Raw genomic sequence first — 17,653 nt, 5'->3', positions numbered from 1 at the left:
AAGAAAGAAAGAAAGAAAGAAAGAAAGAAAGAAAGAAAGAAAGAAAGAAAGAAAGAAAGAAAGAAAGAAAGAAAGAAAGAAAGAAAGAAAGAAAGAAAGAAAGAAAAAGGAGAAAGAGAAAGAAAGAAAATACAAGATTAATGGTAGCTGGAAGGTAAGACACTGGATCCCACATAGCTGACTGAGAGTCCTGGACCTAGTAGCTTGAAAATCACACCAGGTCCATGTGTGTGCCCAAAATTCTGAGAGGACAATGGAGGAGAAGGGTACGCCATGACTATCCCCCCCGGGGATAACTAATCACTCTCTCTCTCTTGCTCCCTCTCTGTTTCTCTCCAGTGAGCACACACACCTTAAAGAAAATTATTTAAAAAAAAGAAAGAAAGAAAGAAGTCCTTTATGGTTGGATTACACCAAATGAGCAGAAGAATGACACCAAATGTGAGAGTATCTTCATGTGATGACTAGAAACTTGTAAAATATTTATCTTCAGAACTTTCTACCCTCAGAAAGCTTCAGAAGGTTTGTTTTTTTTTTGTTTTTTTTTTGAGAGGTTTTGTTTTTGTTTTTGTTTTTGTTTTTGCTATAGGGCGTGTGCGCTTGCCAGACAGACAGAGAGATAGAAAGCGAGAAATCACCTCCCGAGAGGGGATGGCCACGCTGCAATCCCTTCTCCTCCATTCTCCTCTCAGGATCTTGGGCACGCATGCACACGCGCCCGGCATGAGTCGAAGCCACCAGGTCCGGGACTCGAACCGCGGTCGACTACGTGGGAATCCAGCGACATAGCCATTACGCTAACTGCTGGTCCAAGAGTTATTTCAAAATAAGAAACTCAGGCCAGCAGATAGCATGATGGCTAAGGCACTGTATCTCACATGGCCAACTCTGTAGTTCGAGTCCTGGACCTGGCAACCTGAAACTCATGCCAGGTGCATGTGCATGGGTGGTTAATATTCTGAGAGCAGAATGGAGGAGAAGGGATTGGGACATTGCTATCCCCTCTAAGGAGTGATTTCTCACTTTCCCTCTCCAGCAAGAATATGCACCCTATGGAAAAAAAAAAACAACTTAAAAAAAAACAAAAAAAGAAAGAAAAAGAAAGAAATTCATACTTAGGTTCATTAACTCAAATAAGAGAATTAAAACTAGTAAGCAGAGGGGCAGGTGGGTGGCATGGTGGTTAAGGTGCTAGATTCCACGTGGCCAACCATGGTTTGAATTCTGGACCTGGTGGCTTGCTTTCTCACTTTCCCTCTTTCTCTCTCTGGTCAATTAAAAATAATAATAATGATGATGAGTAAAACTAACTAAAAAATGATTCTTAAAAAGAACCTAGTGAGTGGATAATAAAAGAGAGATATTTCTGTTAAATCGAAGAGAATCTGACAAACTATACAGATTAAAATGGAAACTGGCTACCTACCATTAGGCTGAGTGAATCGTCATCATTGAAACGACTCTATAAAGGTGACAGATGTCCATCCAAGGGTCATAGTGTAAAGTGAAAACTAGCTGAGAAGTCAGCTGGCTGTCACTGAATATCACTTTCACTTTTTTCCCAAGGAGACCTGCTAGTTACACGAAGGAAGAAAATCACACAGAAGCATCAGAATTCCTCCTCTTGGGCTTCTCCGAGGATCCAGAACTGCAGCCCCTTCTCCTTGGACTGTTCCTGCCCATGTACCTGATCACCGTGCTTGGGAACCTGCTTATCATCCTGACCATCAGCTCTGACTCCCACCTCCACACACCCATGTACTTCTTCCTCTCCAACCTGTCCTTCGTAGACATCTGTTTTGTCTCCACCACTGTCCCCAAGATGCTGGTGAACATCCAGACACACAGCAGAGACATCTCCTATAGAAGGTGCCTCACTCAGGTGTATTTTTTTATGATACTTTCTGGAATGGATAGTTTCTTATTGACCGTGATGGCTTATGACTGGTTTGTGGCCATCTGTCATCCCCTGCACTACACAGTCATCATGAGCCCCTGCCTCTGTGTCCTCCTGGTTCTGATGTCTTGGTTCATCATGTTCTGGAACACCCTTCTCCATATTCTACTGATGTTGCAGCTGACCTTCTCTATGGGGACCGAAATTTCACTTTTCTTCTGTGACCTGTCTCAGGTTCTCAAGGTGGCCCAATCTGATACTCTCATCAACAACATTATCTTGTATGTCATGACAGCCGTATTGGGAGTATTTCCTGTTACCGGGATCCTCTACTCCTACTCTCAGATCGTCTCCTCCTTACTGAGAATGTCCTCCACCGCCAGCAAGTATAAAGCTTTCTCCACCTGTGGGTCTCACCTCTGTGTGGTCTCCTTGTTCTATGGGACAGGACTGGGGGTCTACCTCAGTTCTGCCGTGACCCATTCTTCCCAGAGAAACTCGATTGCCTCAGTGATGTACACCGTGGTCACCCCCATGCTGAACCCCTTCATCTACACCCTGAGGAACAAGGATGTGAAGGGGATTCTCAGGAAACTCCTCAACAGAGTGTCCTCTTGTCTATGATGGATCTCTGGCCTCCAAACTATTGGACATTATGGACCCTTAAGGCAAATGTGTACATTTAAATAACCTCCCCCTACAAAAGACTTCATTTCTTCTATTCTCAAGGCAATTATAACCTTGCTTTTATATGTTTCTATATTTTTTTCCCCTTAAACAACTCCCTCAGTAATTCCTTTTTTACCTTTTTGCCCTTTACGAAGTTCATAAAATTACGTTTTTGGTAAACTTTCCTTTAGCCATTCCTGCCAGTTCTAACTTGACGTTGAAAGAACTTATGATATCAAGTGTTCTCATGGTCTCCTCAAAAAGTATCCTCTTCAGGATCAGCAGGTGGAGTAGTGGTTAGGGTGCTGGACTCTCACATGGCCGACCATAACTTGAAACCTGGACCTGGCATCTTGCTTTCTCACTTTCCCTCACCCTCTCTCTCATTCTTTCTCTCCATCTTTCTCTCTCCTTCAATTTAAAAATAATAATAATTGCACTAACCATAATAATCAATGAAGTAAAATTTAAAAATTATTTTCTGCAATGTGAACATTCTTCTTATTTTGGTTGTGTTCTTGTTTTTCCTGGAGGAAAGGAAATTAAACTCATGCAATTGTCGAGGCAAAGTGATCATCACCTCAGGACTGTGCTCGTTGCTCTATGTGGGACTACTTAATCCTGAAATCATTTCTTTAAGATATTTTCTCTCTCGGAACCAGCAGTTAGCGTAATGGCTATGCTGCTGGACTCCCACGTAGTCGACCGCGGTTCGCATCCCGGACCCGGTGGCTTAAAACTCACACCGGGCGCGTGTGCGTAGGTGCCCAAGATCCCGAGAGGAGAATGGAGGAGAAGGGATTGCGGCGTGGCCATCCCCCCCTGGGGAGTGATTTCTCGCTTTCTGTCTCTATGTCTCTCTCTGTCTGTCTGGCGAACGCATGCGCCCTATAGGGAAAAACCTCTCCAAAAAAAAAAAAGATATTTTCTCTCATTTACTCCATCTGTCAAAGTAAGAGACTGCGCTGAGAGAACTGGTAACCTGACACTCAGTCACTCAGTCCAGACTCATATTTCACTCTTTTACTCTTCATAAAAATAGTGCCATGATGTTTGGTTTGAAAGCTGGTTGATTCATTTGATTCGTAGTGATGTATTACTACGAATCAAATGAATTTGATGTGGAACACTCTGCGATGTTGCTTCATTTTTTGTGTGGTTCTTGGTTTTCTTTCTCTTTTCTCGTCTTCTCTTTTTCCTTTTCTTCCTCCTTGTTTTGATTGTTTTGTTAGTTAATTTGCCTTGCTCTTTTTCTTTTTATGGTGGGATCATTTTCTTACTTTTTTTGTTGTTGTTGTTATTGTTTTTTGTTTGTTTGTTTTGTTTTTAAAGTTTTTGCCATAGGGTGCAAAGAGGGGAAAAGTGAGACATTATCCTCTCAAGGAGGATGGCTAAGCCATGACCCTTTCTCCTCCATTCTCTTCTTGAGATTTTAGACACGCATGCATACACACCGAGTGTGATTTTCAAGCTAGGACTCGAACCACAGTCAGCCATGTGGGAGTCCAGTACCTTAACCACCACACCACCTGCAGGCCCCATTGAGCTTTCCTTCAATGAGAAGGATAACACATTGGCAGTTATCTGCATCCACAATTGTGTTTGTGCTGACATTGCTCTCGGGCTGGTCTAACACCAACAAAACACAGAGGGGACAGTGCATGCCCGTTCCTGTGACCACACAAGGACATTATGACCAGGGTCAATGACCTCTACTGGACTGATGATTCCTTTTCTTGGCACAGGAGACTTAAACTGCTAAGTATCAGCATAGCTTAAAATTTAGTGGGAGGGACCAGCAGAAGGAATAATGGTTATGTCGCTAGACTCCACAATGGTCAGTCACAGTTCAAGTCCAAGACCCAGTGGCTTGAAACTCATGCAGGGTGCATGTGCATATGTGCCCAAAATCCCAGGAGGAGAATAAAGGAGAAGGGATTGCAGTGTAGCCATCCCTCCTGAGGGGTGACTTCTCACTTTCTGTTGCTCTGGTGAGCACGAGCAGCCAATAGCAAAAATCACTCTTAAAATTAGTGGAAATATTACTGTTTCTCTAGAAGTGCTATCTGTTAGGAGTCAAGACCTCTCCATGTGCAGAAGTCAGAGTAGTGGAGCCAGGAGGCACAATCTCCCTGAGTGACTCACAGGGAGTGACTTTCAGTACAGCCACTTCTATTCCAACCCTTGATTTCTGTACCCACGTACTCTAAGCATTGGGAATGTGGCACATGTAATTTATCATTGATTTAGAGTCTATATAGCTCACTGAAAGTTAAACAGCCAGAACTTCCTGTGTATTCAAACATTCGTATTTAATATAACTATTCTCTTTGAAATTAAACTCATATAGTTTATTAATTTTTTTATTTTTATTTTTGCAGGTTTTTGACATAGGGCACATGTGCTCACTAGAGACAGACACAGAAAGACCAAGAGAGAGAGGGAAAGGAAGAAATCACCCCCCAAAGGGAATGGCCATGCCACCACCTCTTCTCTTCCATTCTTCTCTCAGGATGTTGGGTACACACACACATACTTAGTGTGTTTTTCAAGCCACCAGGTCAGCTATGTGGAATTCCTCATCTTAACCACCATGCTATCTGCTGGCCCTAAAAATATATATATTTTTTGAGAGGTATTTGCCTTAGGGCATGTGTGCTCCCAGTGAGAGAGAAACTGAGAAATCACCCCCCAGGGGAAAGGCCACCCAGCAACCCCTTCTCCTTTCTCGTAGGATTTTAGGCATGCATGCATGAAGTGAGAAAGCAAGCCACCAGGTCTGGAGCTCAAACCATGTGGGAGTCCAGCATCCTAACCACCACCCCACCTGCTGGCCCCTGTTCTTTTCAACAGAACCATTTCCGTTTTCTTCAGAAAGGACTTCTTTGTCTATGTAACTTGGTGGACACTGAGTGATCCATACAATCTCTAAAGATTCCTTACAGCAGGCCTATTAGAGAGATTTGGTTCCTTGTAAAAATTAAAATATCCTGGGGTTGGAAGGTGGTGTGATGGTTAAGGTGCTGGACTTCCACATGGCAGACTACAGTTAAGTCCTGGACCTGGCAACTTGCTTCCTCACATTCCCTTTGTCTCTCTCTAGTCAAATAAAATAATAATAATAAATAAACTTAAATAAATCATTCTTTTCTAAAAATGAAATTAAAATATCCTTAGGGAGCATCTTGGAACTTTTCATCCAAACTGAAGAAAGAAAGAGTTTCTGCTTGGAGAACATAAAATCCATCTCCCAATCACCACCGCTGTCTACATGGACATAAAACTGATGGAATAGTTCCCATTCTGCCCTCTTCTTTGGGCCCCAAAGGAGCTGAATTGTTTGGCAAATGCAAAGACAATAGAGCAATATATTTAATGAGGTGCTCTGGGAATTCAAGCCTTAAGATACTGGAAATGTTTAAAATGTCCCTGTTACTCCTCACCTATAATTCTCTGATCCCAGCCTAGGTGAAAACCCAACCGGGTTCTGGAGAACAGAAAGCTTCCTTGGTAAACACTGGAGGGCATCAGTGTGATCCTGTGAGGGGAGAGAAGGAAAATGGGAGAGAAAGGGAGTACTAGGCTTTATCTCTAAAGTAAAGAAACTGTAATAATTTCATATTTATATAGCCTATGAAAGTGACCTTGCTGCACTTTGAAAGGACTTTGATTTCCACTGAAACCAGTTCATTCTGCTTCATTTTCTTGTCTTTTATTTAAAGAATTATTTATTTTATTTGTTCATCATTATTCTTCAGTTTTGACCTGAGAGAGAGAGAGAGAGAGGAAAAGTGAGAAAGCAAGTAGCCAAGTCTGGGACTCAAACCACAGTTGACCACATGGGAGTCCAGTGCCTTAACTATTGCGCTACCTGCCTGCTCCCATTCTGTTTTATTTTCTTTCTTTCTGGAAACTAAAGCCTCCCTCCAATGAGAGAGAGAGAAACGGCCATCCCTTGGGTATATATTTTTTTCTGGTGAGTCTGCAACATCTTCAACAGTTGTTCCCTAGACGTAGATTCTTCTTAGACTTCCTGCTTCAATTCATCACATGGAAGATCTACTAGGAGTATCATCTTTTTTCAGTCCTAATGTAACTGGATTTTTCTCTTAAATCTCCTAAATATTGTTGCGGGCTGATCTAGCATAGCGATATCATTGGACAGCTCTATAATTGTGTATGTTTTTTTGTTTTTTTGTTTTTTGCATTAGTGTACCCAATATAATACAATACATAATTATTTCTGATGTTTAGTTGTGAGGCTTTCTTTTTTCATCTTACTAACCTGCTTAAATAGTAAGGAAAATATTGAATTATTAAAGTTAGAGCAGACCCCCTTAGCTTGTTAGGAATTCGACATAAATAACACAGGTTTTCACAGAGCACAACCATTGCCTATGACTTTACACCATTTATTCTTGAGTTAATGGTCTTCTCGTTTCTCAAGAGGTTCTGCTTCCACTGACTGTAAAATATTTTCAAGTGTATTTTTTTGAATTGTGACCATGGTAACTATTTCTCAAGGCACCAGGTCTGAGACTTAAACCACAGAGAGTCATGTGGGATCGGGTCCTTAACCTCCAGGCCACCTGTCTGCCCAGTGATTGTTTCTATTTATTGACATTTTTTTAATGTTGAATTTTGTTTACAAACATTCTTACTTTAAACCAACTTGCATTCATTGACTTGGTATTAATTGTTCATCTTTCTTTAAGACCGAATTTTTTTTTGCTATGGGGCGTATGCCCCTGTCACTGGAGAGACAGAGAGACCAAAAGCAAGAAATCACCCTTCATCCCCCACCCAAGGAGGATGGCCATGGTGCAATCCCTTCTCCTCCAGTCTCTTTTCTGGCTGTTGGGCACGAACGCAAATGTGCCTACCATGAGTTTTAAGTCTCTGGATCTGGATTCCAATCTCAGTCAGCCATGTGGGAGCCCAAAACCTTAACCGCTACACCATTGTAATACAATCCTGTTTTCTCTCATAAAAAAAGTGAACATTTCTTTTCAAATTGTACATTCCCTTTTTACTATTTCCAGGATGATTTCATTTTTAAAAGCTTTGATTTTTTATTTCAGATTTTTTCCACAAGGCGCATGTGTTCACAAGAGAGAAACAGAGAGAGAGGGAAGTGAGAAATTACCCCCCCACACACACATAAGGGAGATGGCCACACCACAATCCTTTGTCCTCCATTCTCTCTCGGGATTTGGGGCATGCATGTACACTTGCCAGGCGTGTTTTACAAGCTGCTAGGTCAGAGTCTCAAACTGAATAGTCGGCCATGGGGCATTCAGCCACCTTAACCACCACGGCTTCTGCTGGCCCAGCAGCTTGGAATACTTTTAAGTCAACTCTATCAGTCCTATTTTTTTGGCAATTAATCCAGCTGATGTTAATCCACTACATCTGCACTCAAGAATATATGCACACACCCCTTCCTCTTCACTGTAATGATTGTGTCCTTTCGTTTTCTCCTCTTACCTATTTTGTCTCCATGCTTTTCCTTTTCTCACCCGGCAGGCATTCTCGGAAGGAAGGAGCCATAGGGATCTTCATTAACTAGAAGGGCTGCATGGAGGTCAAGAGAGGTAATGTATTTACGGTGTTCAATAGCTGCCCCAGGTTAAGGAGACTATGGATACGTGATAGCCATGGGAGATGGATTCCTTGTGATCTTAAGTGCAGAAGTTCACACTTGTAAAATGTCCATTGTGTGTCACAAGAACCACAAAGAAAAATTCATGTGTCATCTCATTTCATTTTATTCTTCGATCCTACAAGGTAGGAAGTTTTTTTTATAATTATTTATTTTATTTTATTTATTCATTCATTCATTATTATTATTATTTAGTTTGACCAGAGAGAGACAGAGGGTAAGACTGAAAGAGAGAGGAAGTGAGAAAGCAAGCCACAAGATTCAGGACTTGAACCTTGGTCGGTCATATGGGAGTGTCCAGTGCCTTAACCACCACACCATCTGCTGGTCCCAAGGTAGGAAGTTTTTACTCCCCCTACTGTAGAAGTGAGTGATCTGCAGCTAAGAATAATAGTTCTAAGTTGGCAGATAAAAATTCTACTCCAGGAATTGATTCAAGAAATCAGTTTTGGGCCAGTGCCCGGCATGATTGTTAACACACTGACCCCACATGGCTGATAGTGTGCTTCGAGTCCCGAATCTGGTGGCTTGAAAACCAGATCAGTCACATGTGTGTGTATATATATCTGAAATCCCAAGAGGAAAATGGAAAAGAGATTGTAGAGTGGCCATTTACCCTGTCCCCCTGGTGAGTGCATGCACTCTATAGAAAAATTTTTAAAAATAAAAACAACTTTGTAAAATAACAGATCTTTGAAGTAACTTGGTAGAATATTGCATCCAAAATAATCACAGAAGGAGGATTTTAATGGCAATTACATTACTTATTTATAACCTACTCTGCACAAAAGCATTTTAAACCTCACAAAGAAGGTAATGGTAATACCATTAGAAAGAAAGAAGTAAGGCATTGAGAGTTAACTTTAACATCACTAGGATGTGTCAAGTGATAGAATGAAGGTTGTCTGAGTTGGAAATCAATGTCTTAATTTCTATTGTAGAGCTGCTAAAATAAAGAAACTATGGGAATATCAAAGAAAAGACACAAAATGTCTTTTAGTTATTTTGGAAGGGTCATTTAAAAAATGAAACTTAGGCCAGCAGACAGCATGGTGATTAAGGCACTGGACCCCACGTGGCCGACTCCATGGTTGAAGTCTGGACCCAGAGGCCTGAAACTCATGCTGGTCCGTGTGCATGGGCGGCTAAAATCCTGACAGCAGAACAGAGAAGAAGGGATTGTGGCATGGCCTCAACCCCCTCTTGGGGGTGATTTCTCACTTTCCCTCTCTCTGTGGACTCAAATGGAAGAATTAAAACTAATGAGTAGAAAATAAAAGAGGGACCAGCAGTTAGTGTAATGGCTATGTCGCTGGACTCCCATGTAGTCGACCCTGGTTTGAATCCTGAACCCGGTGGCTTAAACTCACGCAGGGTGCGTGTGCGTGCGTGCCCAAGATCCCGAGAGGAGAATGGAGGAGAAGGGATTGCGGTGTGGCCATCCCCCCTGGGGGGTAATTTCTCGCTTTCTGTCTCTTTGTCTCTCTGGGGAGCACACACACCCTGTAGCAAAAACTTCTCAAAAAAGAAAAGAGAGATTTTTGTTAAATTGAAGGGAATCTGACTGTACATATTAAAATGGAAATTGGCTACCATTAGACTGAGTGAATCCTTGTCACCGGAAGGAGTCTATAAAGGTGACAGATGTCCATCCAAGGGTCATAGTGTAACGTGGTGACTAGCTGAAGAGAAAGCAGGTGGATGTTATTGAATGTCACTTTCACATTCTTCCCAAGAAGACGCACCAGTAATATGGAAGAAGAAAATCACACAGAAGTATCAGAATTCCTCCTCTTGGGCCTCTCGGAGGATCCAGAACTGCAGCCCCTTCTCCTTGGGCTGTTCCTGTCCATGTACCTGGTCACCGTGTTTGGGAACCTGCTCATCATCCTGGCCATCAGCTCTGCCTCCCACCTGCACACCCCCATGTACTTCTTCCTCTCCAACCTGTCTTTTATTGACATCTGCTTTGTCTCCACCACCGTCCCCAAGATGCTGGTGAACATCTACACACAGATCAAAGACATCTCCTATATAGAGTGCCTCACTCAGATGTACTTTTTTATGATCTTTGCTGGAATGGATAACTTCCTCCTGACCGTGATGGCCTATGACCGGTTTGTGGCCATCTGTCACCCCCTGAACTACACGGTCGTCATGAACCCCCGCTTCTGTGGCCTGTTGGTGCTGATATGTTGGTTCATCGTTTTCTGGGCTGCCCTGCTTCACCTTCTCCTGGTAACACAGCTCACATTCTCTGTAGGCACTGAGATTCCCCATTTCTTCTGTGAGCTGGCTCCGATTCTCAAAGTAGCTCGCTCTGATACTTTCATCACTAATATCGTCATGTATGTGTGCACTGCCCTGTTGGGTGTGTTTCCCATGACTGGGATCCTGTTCTCTTACTCTCAGATCGTCTCCTCCTTACTGAGAATGTCCTCCACCGCCAGCAAGTATAAAGCTTTCTCCACCTGTGGGTCTCACCTCTCTGTGGTCTCCTTGTTCTACGGGACAGGACTGGGGGTCTACCTCAGTTCTGCTGTGACCTCCTCTTCCCAGAGAAGCTCAACTGCCTCAGTGATGTACACTGTGGTCACCCCCATGCTGAACCCCTTCATCTACACCCTGAGGAACAAGGACGTGAAGGGAGTGCTCGGGAGACTCCTCAACAGAAAATGCGCATTGCCTTTATTCCCAAGGCAACAATGACCTTGCTTTTATATGTTTTTATATTTTTCTTTTTCTAAAAAAGAATTATTTTATTTTATTTGTTATTATTATTTTTAATTCAACCAGAGAGAGAGAGAAAGAGAAAGAGAGAAAGCAAGTCACCAGGTCCAGGACTCAAACCATGGTTGACCATGTGGGAGTCCAGCACCTTAACCACCATGCCACCTGCTGGCCCCTATTGTTCTCTCTTAGCTAACTTCTTCAGTAATTCCTTTTTTACTTTTTTGCCCTACTCATAAAATTATATTTTTGGTAAGTTTTCCTATAGCTATTCCTGATATTTTTAACTGAATGTTGAAAGCACTTATATCAAGTGTTGTCATGGTCTCCTCAAAAATTATCCTCTTCAACATGAACATTCTTCACTGTATGTTGGTTGTGATTTTGTTTTTCCTAGAAGAAATGGAATGAAAATCATGTAATAGTCAAGGCAAAGTGATCGCCACTTTGGGTCTGGGCTTGTTGCTTTACATAGGAGTATTTAATCCTGAAATTATTTCTTTAAGATATTTTCTCTCATTTACTCCATTAGTCAAAGGAAAAAATGGTGTTGAGATGAAACTTGGTAACTGGACGCTCAGTCCAGATTCATAATTTTGCTGTTCTACTCTTCATAAGAGTAGTGCTGTGATTTTCCATTTGAAAGTTGGTTCCAATTTCAAATGACAACCCTGGAAGCACAGACTTCCCAAATGGTTCTCAGGGAGTGACATTAGGTACAGCCATCTCTACTTCCAAACCTTGATTTCTGGGCCCACTTTTTCTATATATTGGAAATACAGCAAATACGATGCGTCATTGATTTAGAGTATACACTGCATCCTGCAAATTAAATAATTAGAACTTCCTGTGTATTAAAATTAAACAAATTTCCACATCTTGTATTAATTTGTTCAATTTATTTTTGTCTTTTTTCTTGTGTTTTATATAAAGTATGTGTGTTCACTGTAGAGAGACAGAGACAGAAATGAGAAATCCTCCCCCAGGAAGATGATCACAACACAATTCCTTCTCCTCCATTCTCCTCTAGAGATTTTGGGCACACACACACGTGCCTGGCATGATTTTCAGGTTCAGGACTTGAACTGTAGAGTTGTCCGTGTGGGATCCAGCACCACAACCCCCACGCTATCTACTGACCTTTGCATTCATTTTTTAAATTCTTGCCTACTCCATACTTCCTTGAGGCTGTGATTTACCTCTGTCCTTCCCTTTCCTGAAAAATTTTATTGATGACTAGTAATTGTCACCTATAGGTCCTCAATACTCTTCAACCCACTCTACCTAGGGTACTTCTATCCCTGCCCATCTATTTGTTGGTTGTCAGGGCAGCCTTCCCTATTATGACCAAAGCCTCCATGTCACAAACAAATGACAAAGAATGAGTCCTCAATTTGTGACTCTTCACCAGAACCAAAATCCTCATGATCAACATATGGAATAATGGTTATGTCGCTGGACATGGTAGTAGATATGTAGTCTACTGTGGTTTGAGTCCCGGGCCTGGCAGGGGACTTAAAACTCACCATCAGGTGCATGAGTATCCATGCCCAAAATCTCAAAAAGAGAATGGAGAAGGGATTGTGGTATGACCATCCCCCAGGAGAGGTTATTTCTCTCTACGTCTCTCTCTCTGTCTTTCCAGTGAGTGTACATGCCCTATAGAAAAATCTCTTCAAAAAAAAAAAAAAAACCTGTTAATCATGTTAATCATTGCTTTTGTTCAAAAAGGACTTGTTTCCCTCTGTAACTTATGAACACTGAGTTATCCATAAAGTTTCCAAAGAGTCTTTTTTTTCTCACATGAAAATTTTTTAGTTTATTAGTCCTCTCATGAAAAATCCACACGATCATCGCAGATAGTCATTGTAGAATTTTTTACTCCTTCAACTTTCTGCCAGCACCAACGTTGGCCTTTGGGAGGCACATTACAGAGAGTTGGTACCTGAGTTTGATTCCTAGTAGATACTACAATTTCTTTAGAGAACACACCTTGTAACTCTTACATCAAACCAAAGAAGAAAGAGCTTCTCCTGAGAGGAAATAAAATTCCATTTCTTGCCCACCAATGTCTACATCGACACAAAATTAACTGAATAACTCCCATTCTACCATCTTCTTTGAACGCTAAGGGAGACTAATTGTTTGGAGAACAAAATACAATAGAACAATACATTTAATGAGTAGTTCTGGGAATTATACCCTGAGTCACTGAAACTTTAAATATGTCCCTGTTACCTACACCTGACCTGTAATTCTCTGGTTACAGCCTAAGTGTAAACCCAATTGGATTTCCTAGGGACGGAATGTGGAACAGAAAACTTCTGTGATAAACATCGGTGAGTATCAGTGTGGTCCTGCTAGGGCTGGTGCTAAGAAGGAAAAGCAGAGAGAATATTGATAATGAGTTTAATCTGTAGAGTAAGGAGACTAAGACAATTCTATATTCACTTAATCTTTGACAGGGAAATCATACTCACAAATCAAGCACACCCTCCCGCACACCCCTTCTATCCGATTTTAATGGGTGTGTTATTTTGTTGTCTTCTCTTATTTATTCAGTCCACATGATTTTCCTCTTCTTGGAAGACTTCACCTCTCAAGTATCCTCTGAAATAAGGAACCATAGGGGTCTTCATTCATTACAAGTGGCATATGGCAGTCAGAAGAGGTAACAGACCTGTTTTATTTATTTATTTACTTACTTACTTACTTTTAATTTTAAAATTTTTTAGAGGTTTTTGCCTTAGGGGACATGCACTCACCAGGGAGAGAGACAGACAGACACAGTGAGAGAGAAAGTGATAAATCACTCCTAGGCAGGGATGGCAACACCACAATCCCTTCTCCTCCATTCTCCTCCTAGGATCTTGGCCACACATGCACATGTGATTTTTGAAGCCACCGGGTCCGGGACTCGAACTGCAGTTGGTCGTGTGAGAGTCCAGCAGCATAACCACTCATGCATCTGCTGGTCTCCAGAACTGTTGTATTTATAATGATCAGAATTCTATTATTGATGGTTGCCCTAACTTAAGGGGGGTATTAATAAGTGTTAGCCATGTGAGACAGATTGATCATTATATCAACAGCAGACATTTTTATTTGGAATGCACACATGGTTTGCTACAGGAACAAAGGAGAAAAATTACATGCATCGTTTAATTTTTTTTCTTTTATGTTTGTTTGTTTGTTGAGAGGTTTTTGCTATAGAGCACATGTGCTTTCCAGAAAGAGACAGAGAGACAGAAAGTGAGAAATCACCCCCTAGGGGGGATGGCCTCACCAAAATCCTTTCTCCTCTGTTCTCCTCTCGGGATCTCGGGCACACACACACATGCGCCCAGTGTGAGTTTAAGCGACCAGATCCAAGACTCAAACCGTGGTTGACTACATGAGAGTCCAACGACATAGCCATTACACCAACTGCTGGTCCCTCAATTTTGTTTTTCAATCCTCCCATGTAAGAAACATTTACTCTACCTACTGTAAAGGTGAGATATCTATAGCTCAGGAGGTATCAATAACTTTCTCAAGGTTACCCAGTAGTAAGTTAGCAGAGCAAATCATTCTCCAGTTTGACTCAAACCCAGTTTCTTTTATTTCTTTCTCTCCTTTTTTTGTTTTTGTTTTTCCTATAGGGTGTATGCACTTGCCAGAGAGAGAGAGAGAGATAGTGAGTTAGAATGTGGGAGATCACTCCAGAAGGGGGATGGCCAGGCTTCAAGCCCTTTCCACTATTCCCTCCCTGGGATTTTGGGTGCACACACACAAGTGCCTGGTGTGAGTTTCAAGTTGCCAGGTCCAGAACTCAGCTTGTGATAGCTTTAACCACTATGTCACCTGTTGGCCTAGTTACCATATTTTTTTAAAGTAATAAATGAGGCACTAAAAATTAACTGTCATATGACTACAAAGTGTCAGATCACAGAATAAAGCTTGTCTGAATTGAAAATCCCAGTCTTCATTATAACAAAGTTATTAGAATGAACAAATTGTGGTGCTTATCAAGGATAAGACATGAAATGTCTTGATTTTTTGGGGGGGAAGTGTTATTTCAAAGGAGAAATTCATTTAGATCTATTGATTCAAGCATGAGAATTAAAACATACGAGCAAATGTAAAGAGAGAGATTTCTGATCCATTAAAGAAAATCACAATAATCTTACATTTTTTCAAAAGAATTCTTTATTTAACTTTATTTATTATATTTTTTTTCTTTAATTTGCTATAGGGCACCTGTGATCACCAGAAAGAGTGAAAGAGATGGAAAGTAAGATAGCAAGCCACCAGGTCAGGTCTGGGACTCAAACCATAGTCAGTCATATGAGAGTTCAGAGCTTTAACCACCATGCCACCCACTGGCCTCATAATCTTACACTTTTTTTTTTTGGAGAGGTTTTTGCTATAGGGCATGTGCACTCGCCAGACAGACAGAGAGAGACAGAGAGATAGAAAGCGAGAAATCACCCCCCAGGGGGGATGGCCACGCCGCAATCCCTTCTCCTCCACTCTCCTCCCGGGATCCTGGGCACGCACGCACACGCGCCCAGCATGAGTTTTAAGCCACCGGATCTGGGACTCAAACCACGGTTGACTACATGGGAGTCCAGCGACATAGCCATTACACTAACTGCTGGTCCCATAATCTTACACTTTTAATGAATATCAGTTACCTCATAGTTGAATAAGTCACAGTCCTTGGCAGAACTCAATAGAAGGTGAAGGACATCCTCCCAAGGGTGGTATTGCAAAGTGATAACCAGCTGAGGTGCCAGGGACTGATCATGGGACATTGTTTTTACCTCCTTCCCAAGCAGAATTGCCAACTACATGGAAGCAGAAAATCTCACTGAAGTAACAGAATTTCTCCTCTTGGGCCTCTCAGAGGATCCAGAACTGCAACCCCTTCTCTTCGGGCTGTTCCTGTCCATGTACCTGGTCACCATTCTTGGGAACCTGCTCATCATCTTAGCCATCAGCTCTGACTCCCACCTCCACACCCCCATGTACTTCTTCCTCTCCAACCTGTCCTTTGTAGACATCTGTATCACCTCCACCACGGTCCCCATGATGCTGGCAAACATCCATGCACACAGCAAAGACATCTCCTATAGAGGGTGCCTCACTCAGTTATATTTTTTTATGATTTTTGCTGGAATGGATAATTTTTTGCTGACCATAATGGCCTATGACCGGTTTGTGGCCATCTGTCACCCCTTACACTACACGGTCATCATGAACCCTCGTGTCTGTGTCCTTCTGGTTCTAATGTCTTGGTGTATTATTTTTTTTGTGGCCCTGCTTCACATCGTACTAATGACAAGGCTGACTTTCTCTGTAGGCACTGAGATTCCACATTTCTTCTGTGAAGTGGCTCCAGTTCTCAAGGTGTCCCGTTCGGATCCCATCATCAATAACATTGCTTTGTATGTAGCAACCGCCCTACTGGGTGTGATTCCCATAACCGGGATCCTCTACTCTTACTCTCAGATTGTCTCCTCCTTAATGAAGATGTCCTCCACTGCCAGCAAGTATAAAGCTTTCTCCACCTGTGGGTCTCACCTCTGCGTGGTCTCCTTGTTCTATGGGACAGGGCTTGGGGTCCACCTCAGTTCTGCTGTGACCCATTCTTCCCAAAGAAGTTCGATCGCCTCAGTGATGTACACTGTGGTCACCCCCATGCTGAACCCCTTCATCTACACCCTGAGGAACAAGGACGTGAAGGGGGCCCTGGAGAGACTCCTCAGCAGGGCAGCCTCTTGTCCATGATGGATCACTGGCCTCAGAACTTAGTGAACTTTGTGGGCACATGAAGAGAATATGTTGAATTTATGTATCTTAGCCCTTTTCTTCCCTGAAAGTTATGTTTCATTTTCTATCATCAAAGGTTCTATTACTTTACTGTTACTTGTTTTTGTATGTATTTCTCCTCAACAACTCTTTCAAGCCCTTTTCTTCCCTGAAAGTTATGTTTCATATTCTATTATCAAAGGTTCTAGTGCTTTACTGTTATTTGGTTTTGTATGTATTTCTCCTCAACAACTCTTTCAGCAATTCCTCTCTCTCTCTCTCTCTCTCTCTCCCTCTCTTTTAAAAAATCTGCTCTAAAATGGAGAGGGATCACCAGATGGCATGGAAGTTAAAGCTCTGGCTCCCACATGACTGATTTAATGGTTTGAGTCCCAGACTCCATGGATTGAAAATCTTGCCAGGTATGTGTGTACATGCCCAAAATCCCAAGAAGAGAATGGAAGAAAAAAGATTGCACCATGCCCATCTCCCTAGAAGGATGATTTCTTACTTTTTCTTTCTCTCTGTCTCTCTCTGTTGCTCTCCAGTGGGCACACATGCCCTATAGCAAAAATCTAATTTTAAAAATTCCTAAAAAGCTGAATAGTATTCCATGGAGTATATGTGCCACAATTTTTCATACTATTCAGCCATAAAAAAAAAAATCAAGGTCCTGGAATTTGATAGAAATTGGATGAATATGGAAGATTTGTTGCTGAGTGAAGCAAGTGAGGATATGAAAGAGAGACATTGCATGTCTCCACTTAACATATACCAACTGTCTGCACTCTGTAGAGACTGAAAGACTGGAACACATGAAAGTATTAAAAATTGTAATGGACACTAGAGACAAAGTGGAAAGAGAGTGTGAGAGGGGAAGAGCATAGGAAAGTTGAGAGAGT

At 41.9% G+C, this 17,653-nt stretch overlaps 3 protein-coding genes across 3 annotated transcripts; all 3 read left to right on the top strand.

The window, feature by feature from the left end:
* Positions 1 to 140: 140 nt before the first annotated feature.
* Positions 141 to 2,521, top strand: LOC106735678 (olfactory receptor 7D4). Its single transcript, XM_014590750.1, has 2 exons — positions 141 to 154; positions 1,528 to 2,521. Exons 1-2 carry the CDS (start codon positions 141 to 143, stop codon positions 2,519 to 2,521), a joined length of 1,008 nt encoding a protein of 335 aa, XP_014446236.1.
* Positions 2,522 to 9,980: 7,459 nt separating this feature from the next.
* LOC102475424 (olfactory receptor 7D4) lies at positions 9,981 to 10,937 on the top strand. Its single transcript, XM_006156163.1, has one exon. It carries the CDS (start codon positions 9,981 to 9,983, stop codon positions 10,935 to 10,937), a length of 957 nt encoding a protein of 318 aa, XP_006156225.1.
* A 4,854-nt stretch (positions 10,938 to 15,791) lies between these two features.
* Positions 15,792 to 16,730, top strand: LOC102502717 (olfactory receptor 7D4). The gene has a single exon (XM_006156143.1). It carries the CDS (start codon positions 15,792 to 15,794, stop codon positions 16,728 to 16,730), a length of 939 nt encoding a protein of 312 aa, XP_006156205.1.
* Positions 16,731 to 17,653: the final 923 nt, after the last annotated feature.

This window comes from Tupaia chinensis, unplaced genomic scaffold (assembly GCF_000334495.1).
Source record: "Tupaia chinensis unplaced genomic scaffold, TupChi_1.0 Scaffold000482_1, whole genome shotgun sequence".
Taxonomy (NCBI): Eukaryota; Metazoa; Chordata; class Mammalia; order Scandentia; family Tupaiidae; genus Tupaia; species Tupaia belangeri.
The sequence above is the reverse complement of the archived record's forward strand: the minus strand, read 5'-3'. Positions and strand labels throughout refer to the sequence as shown.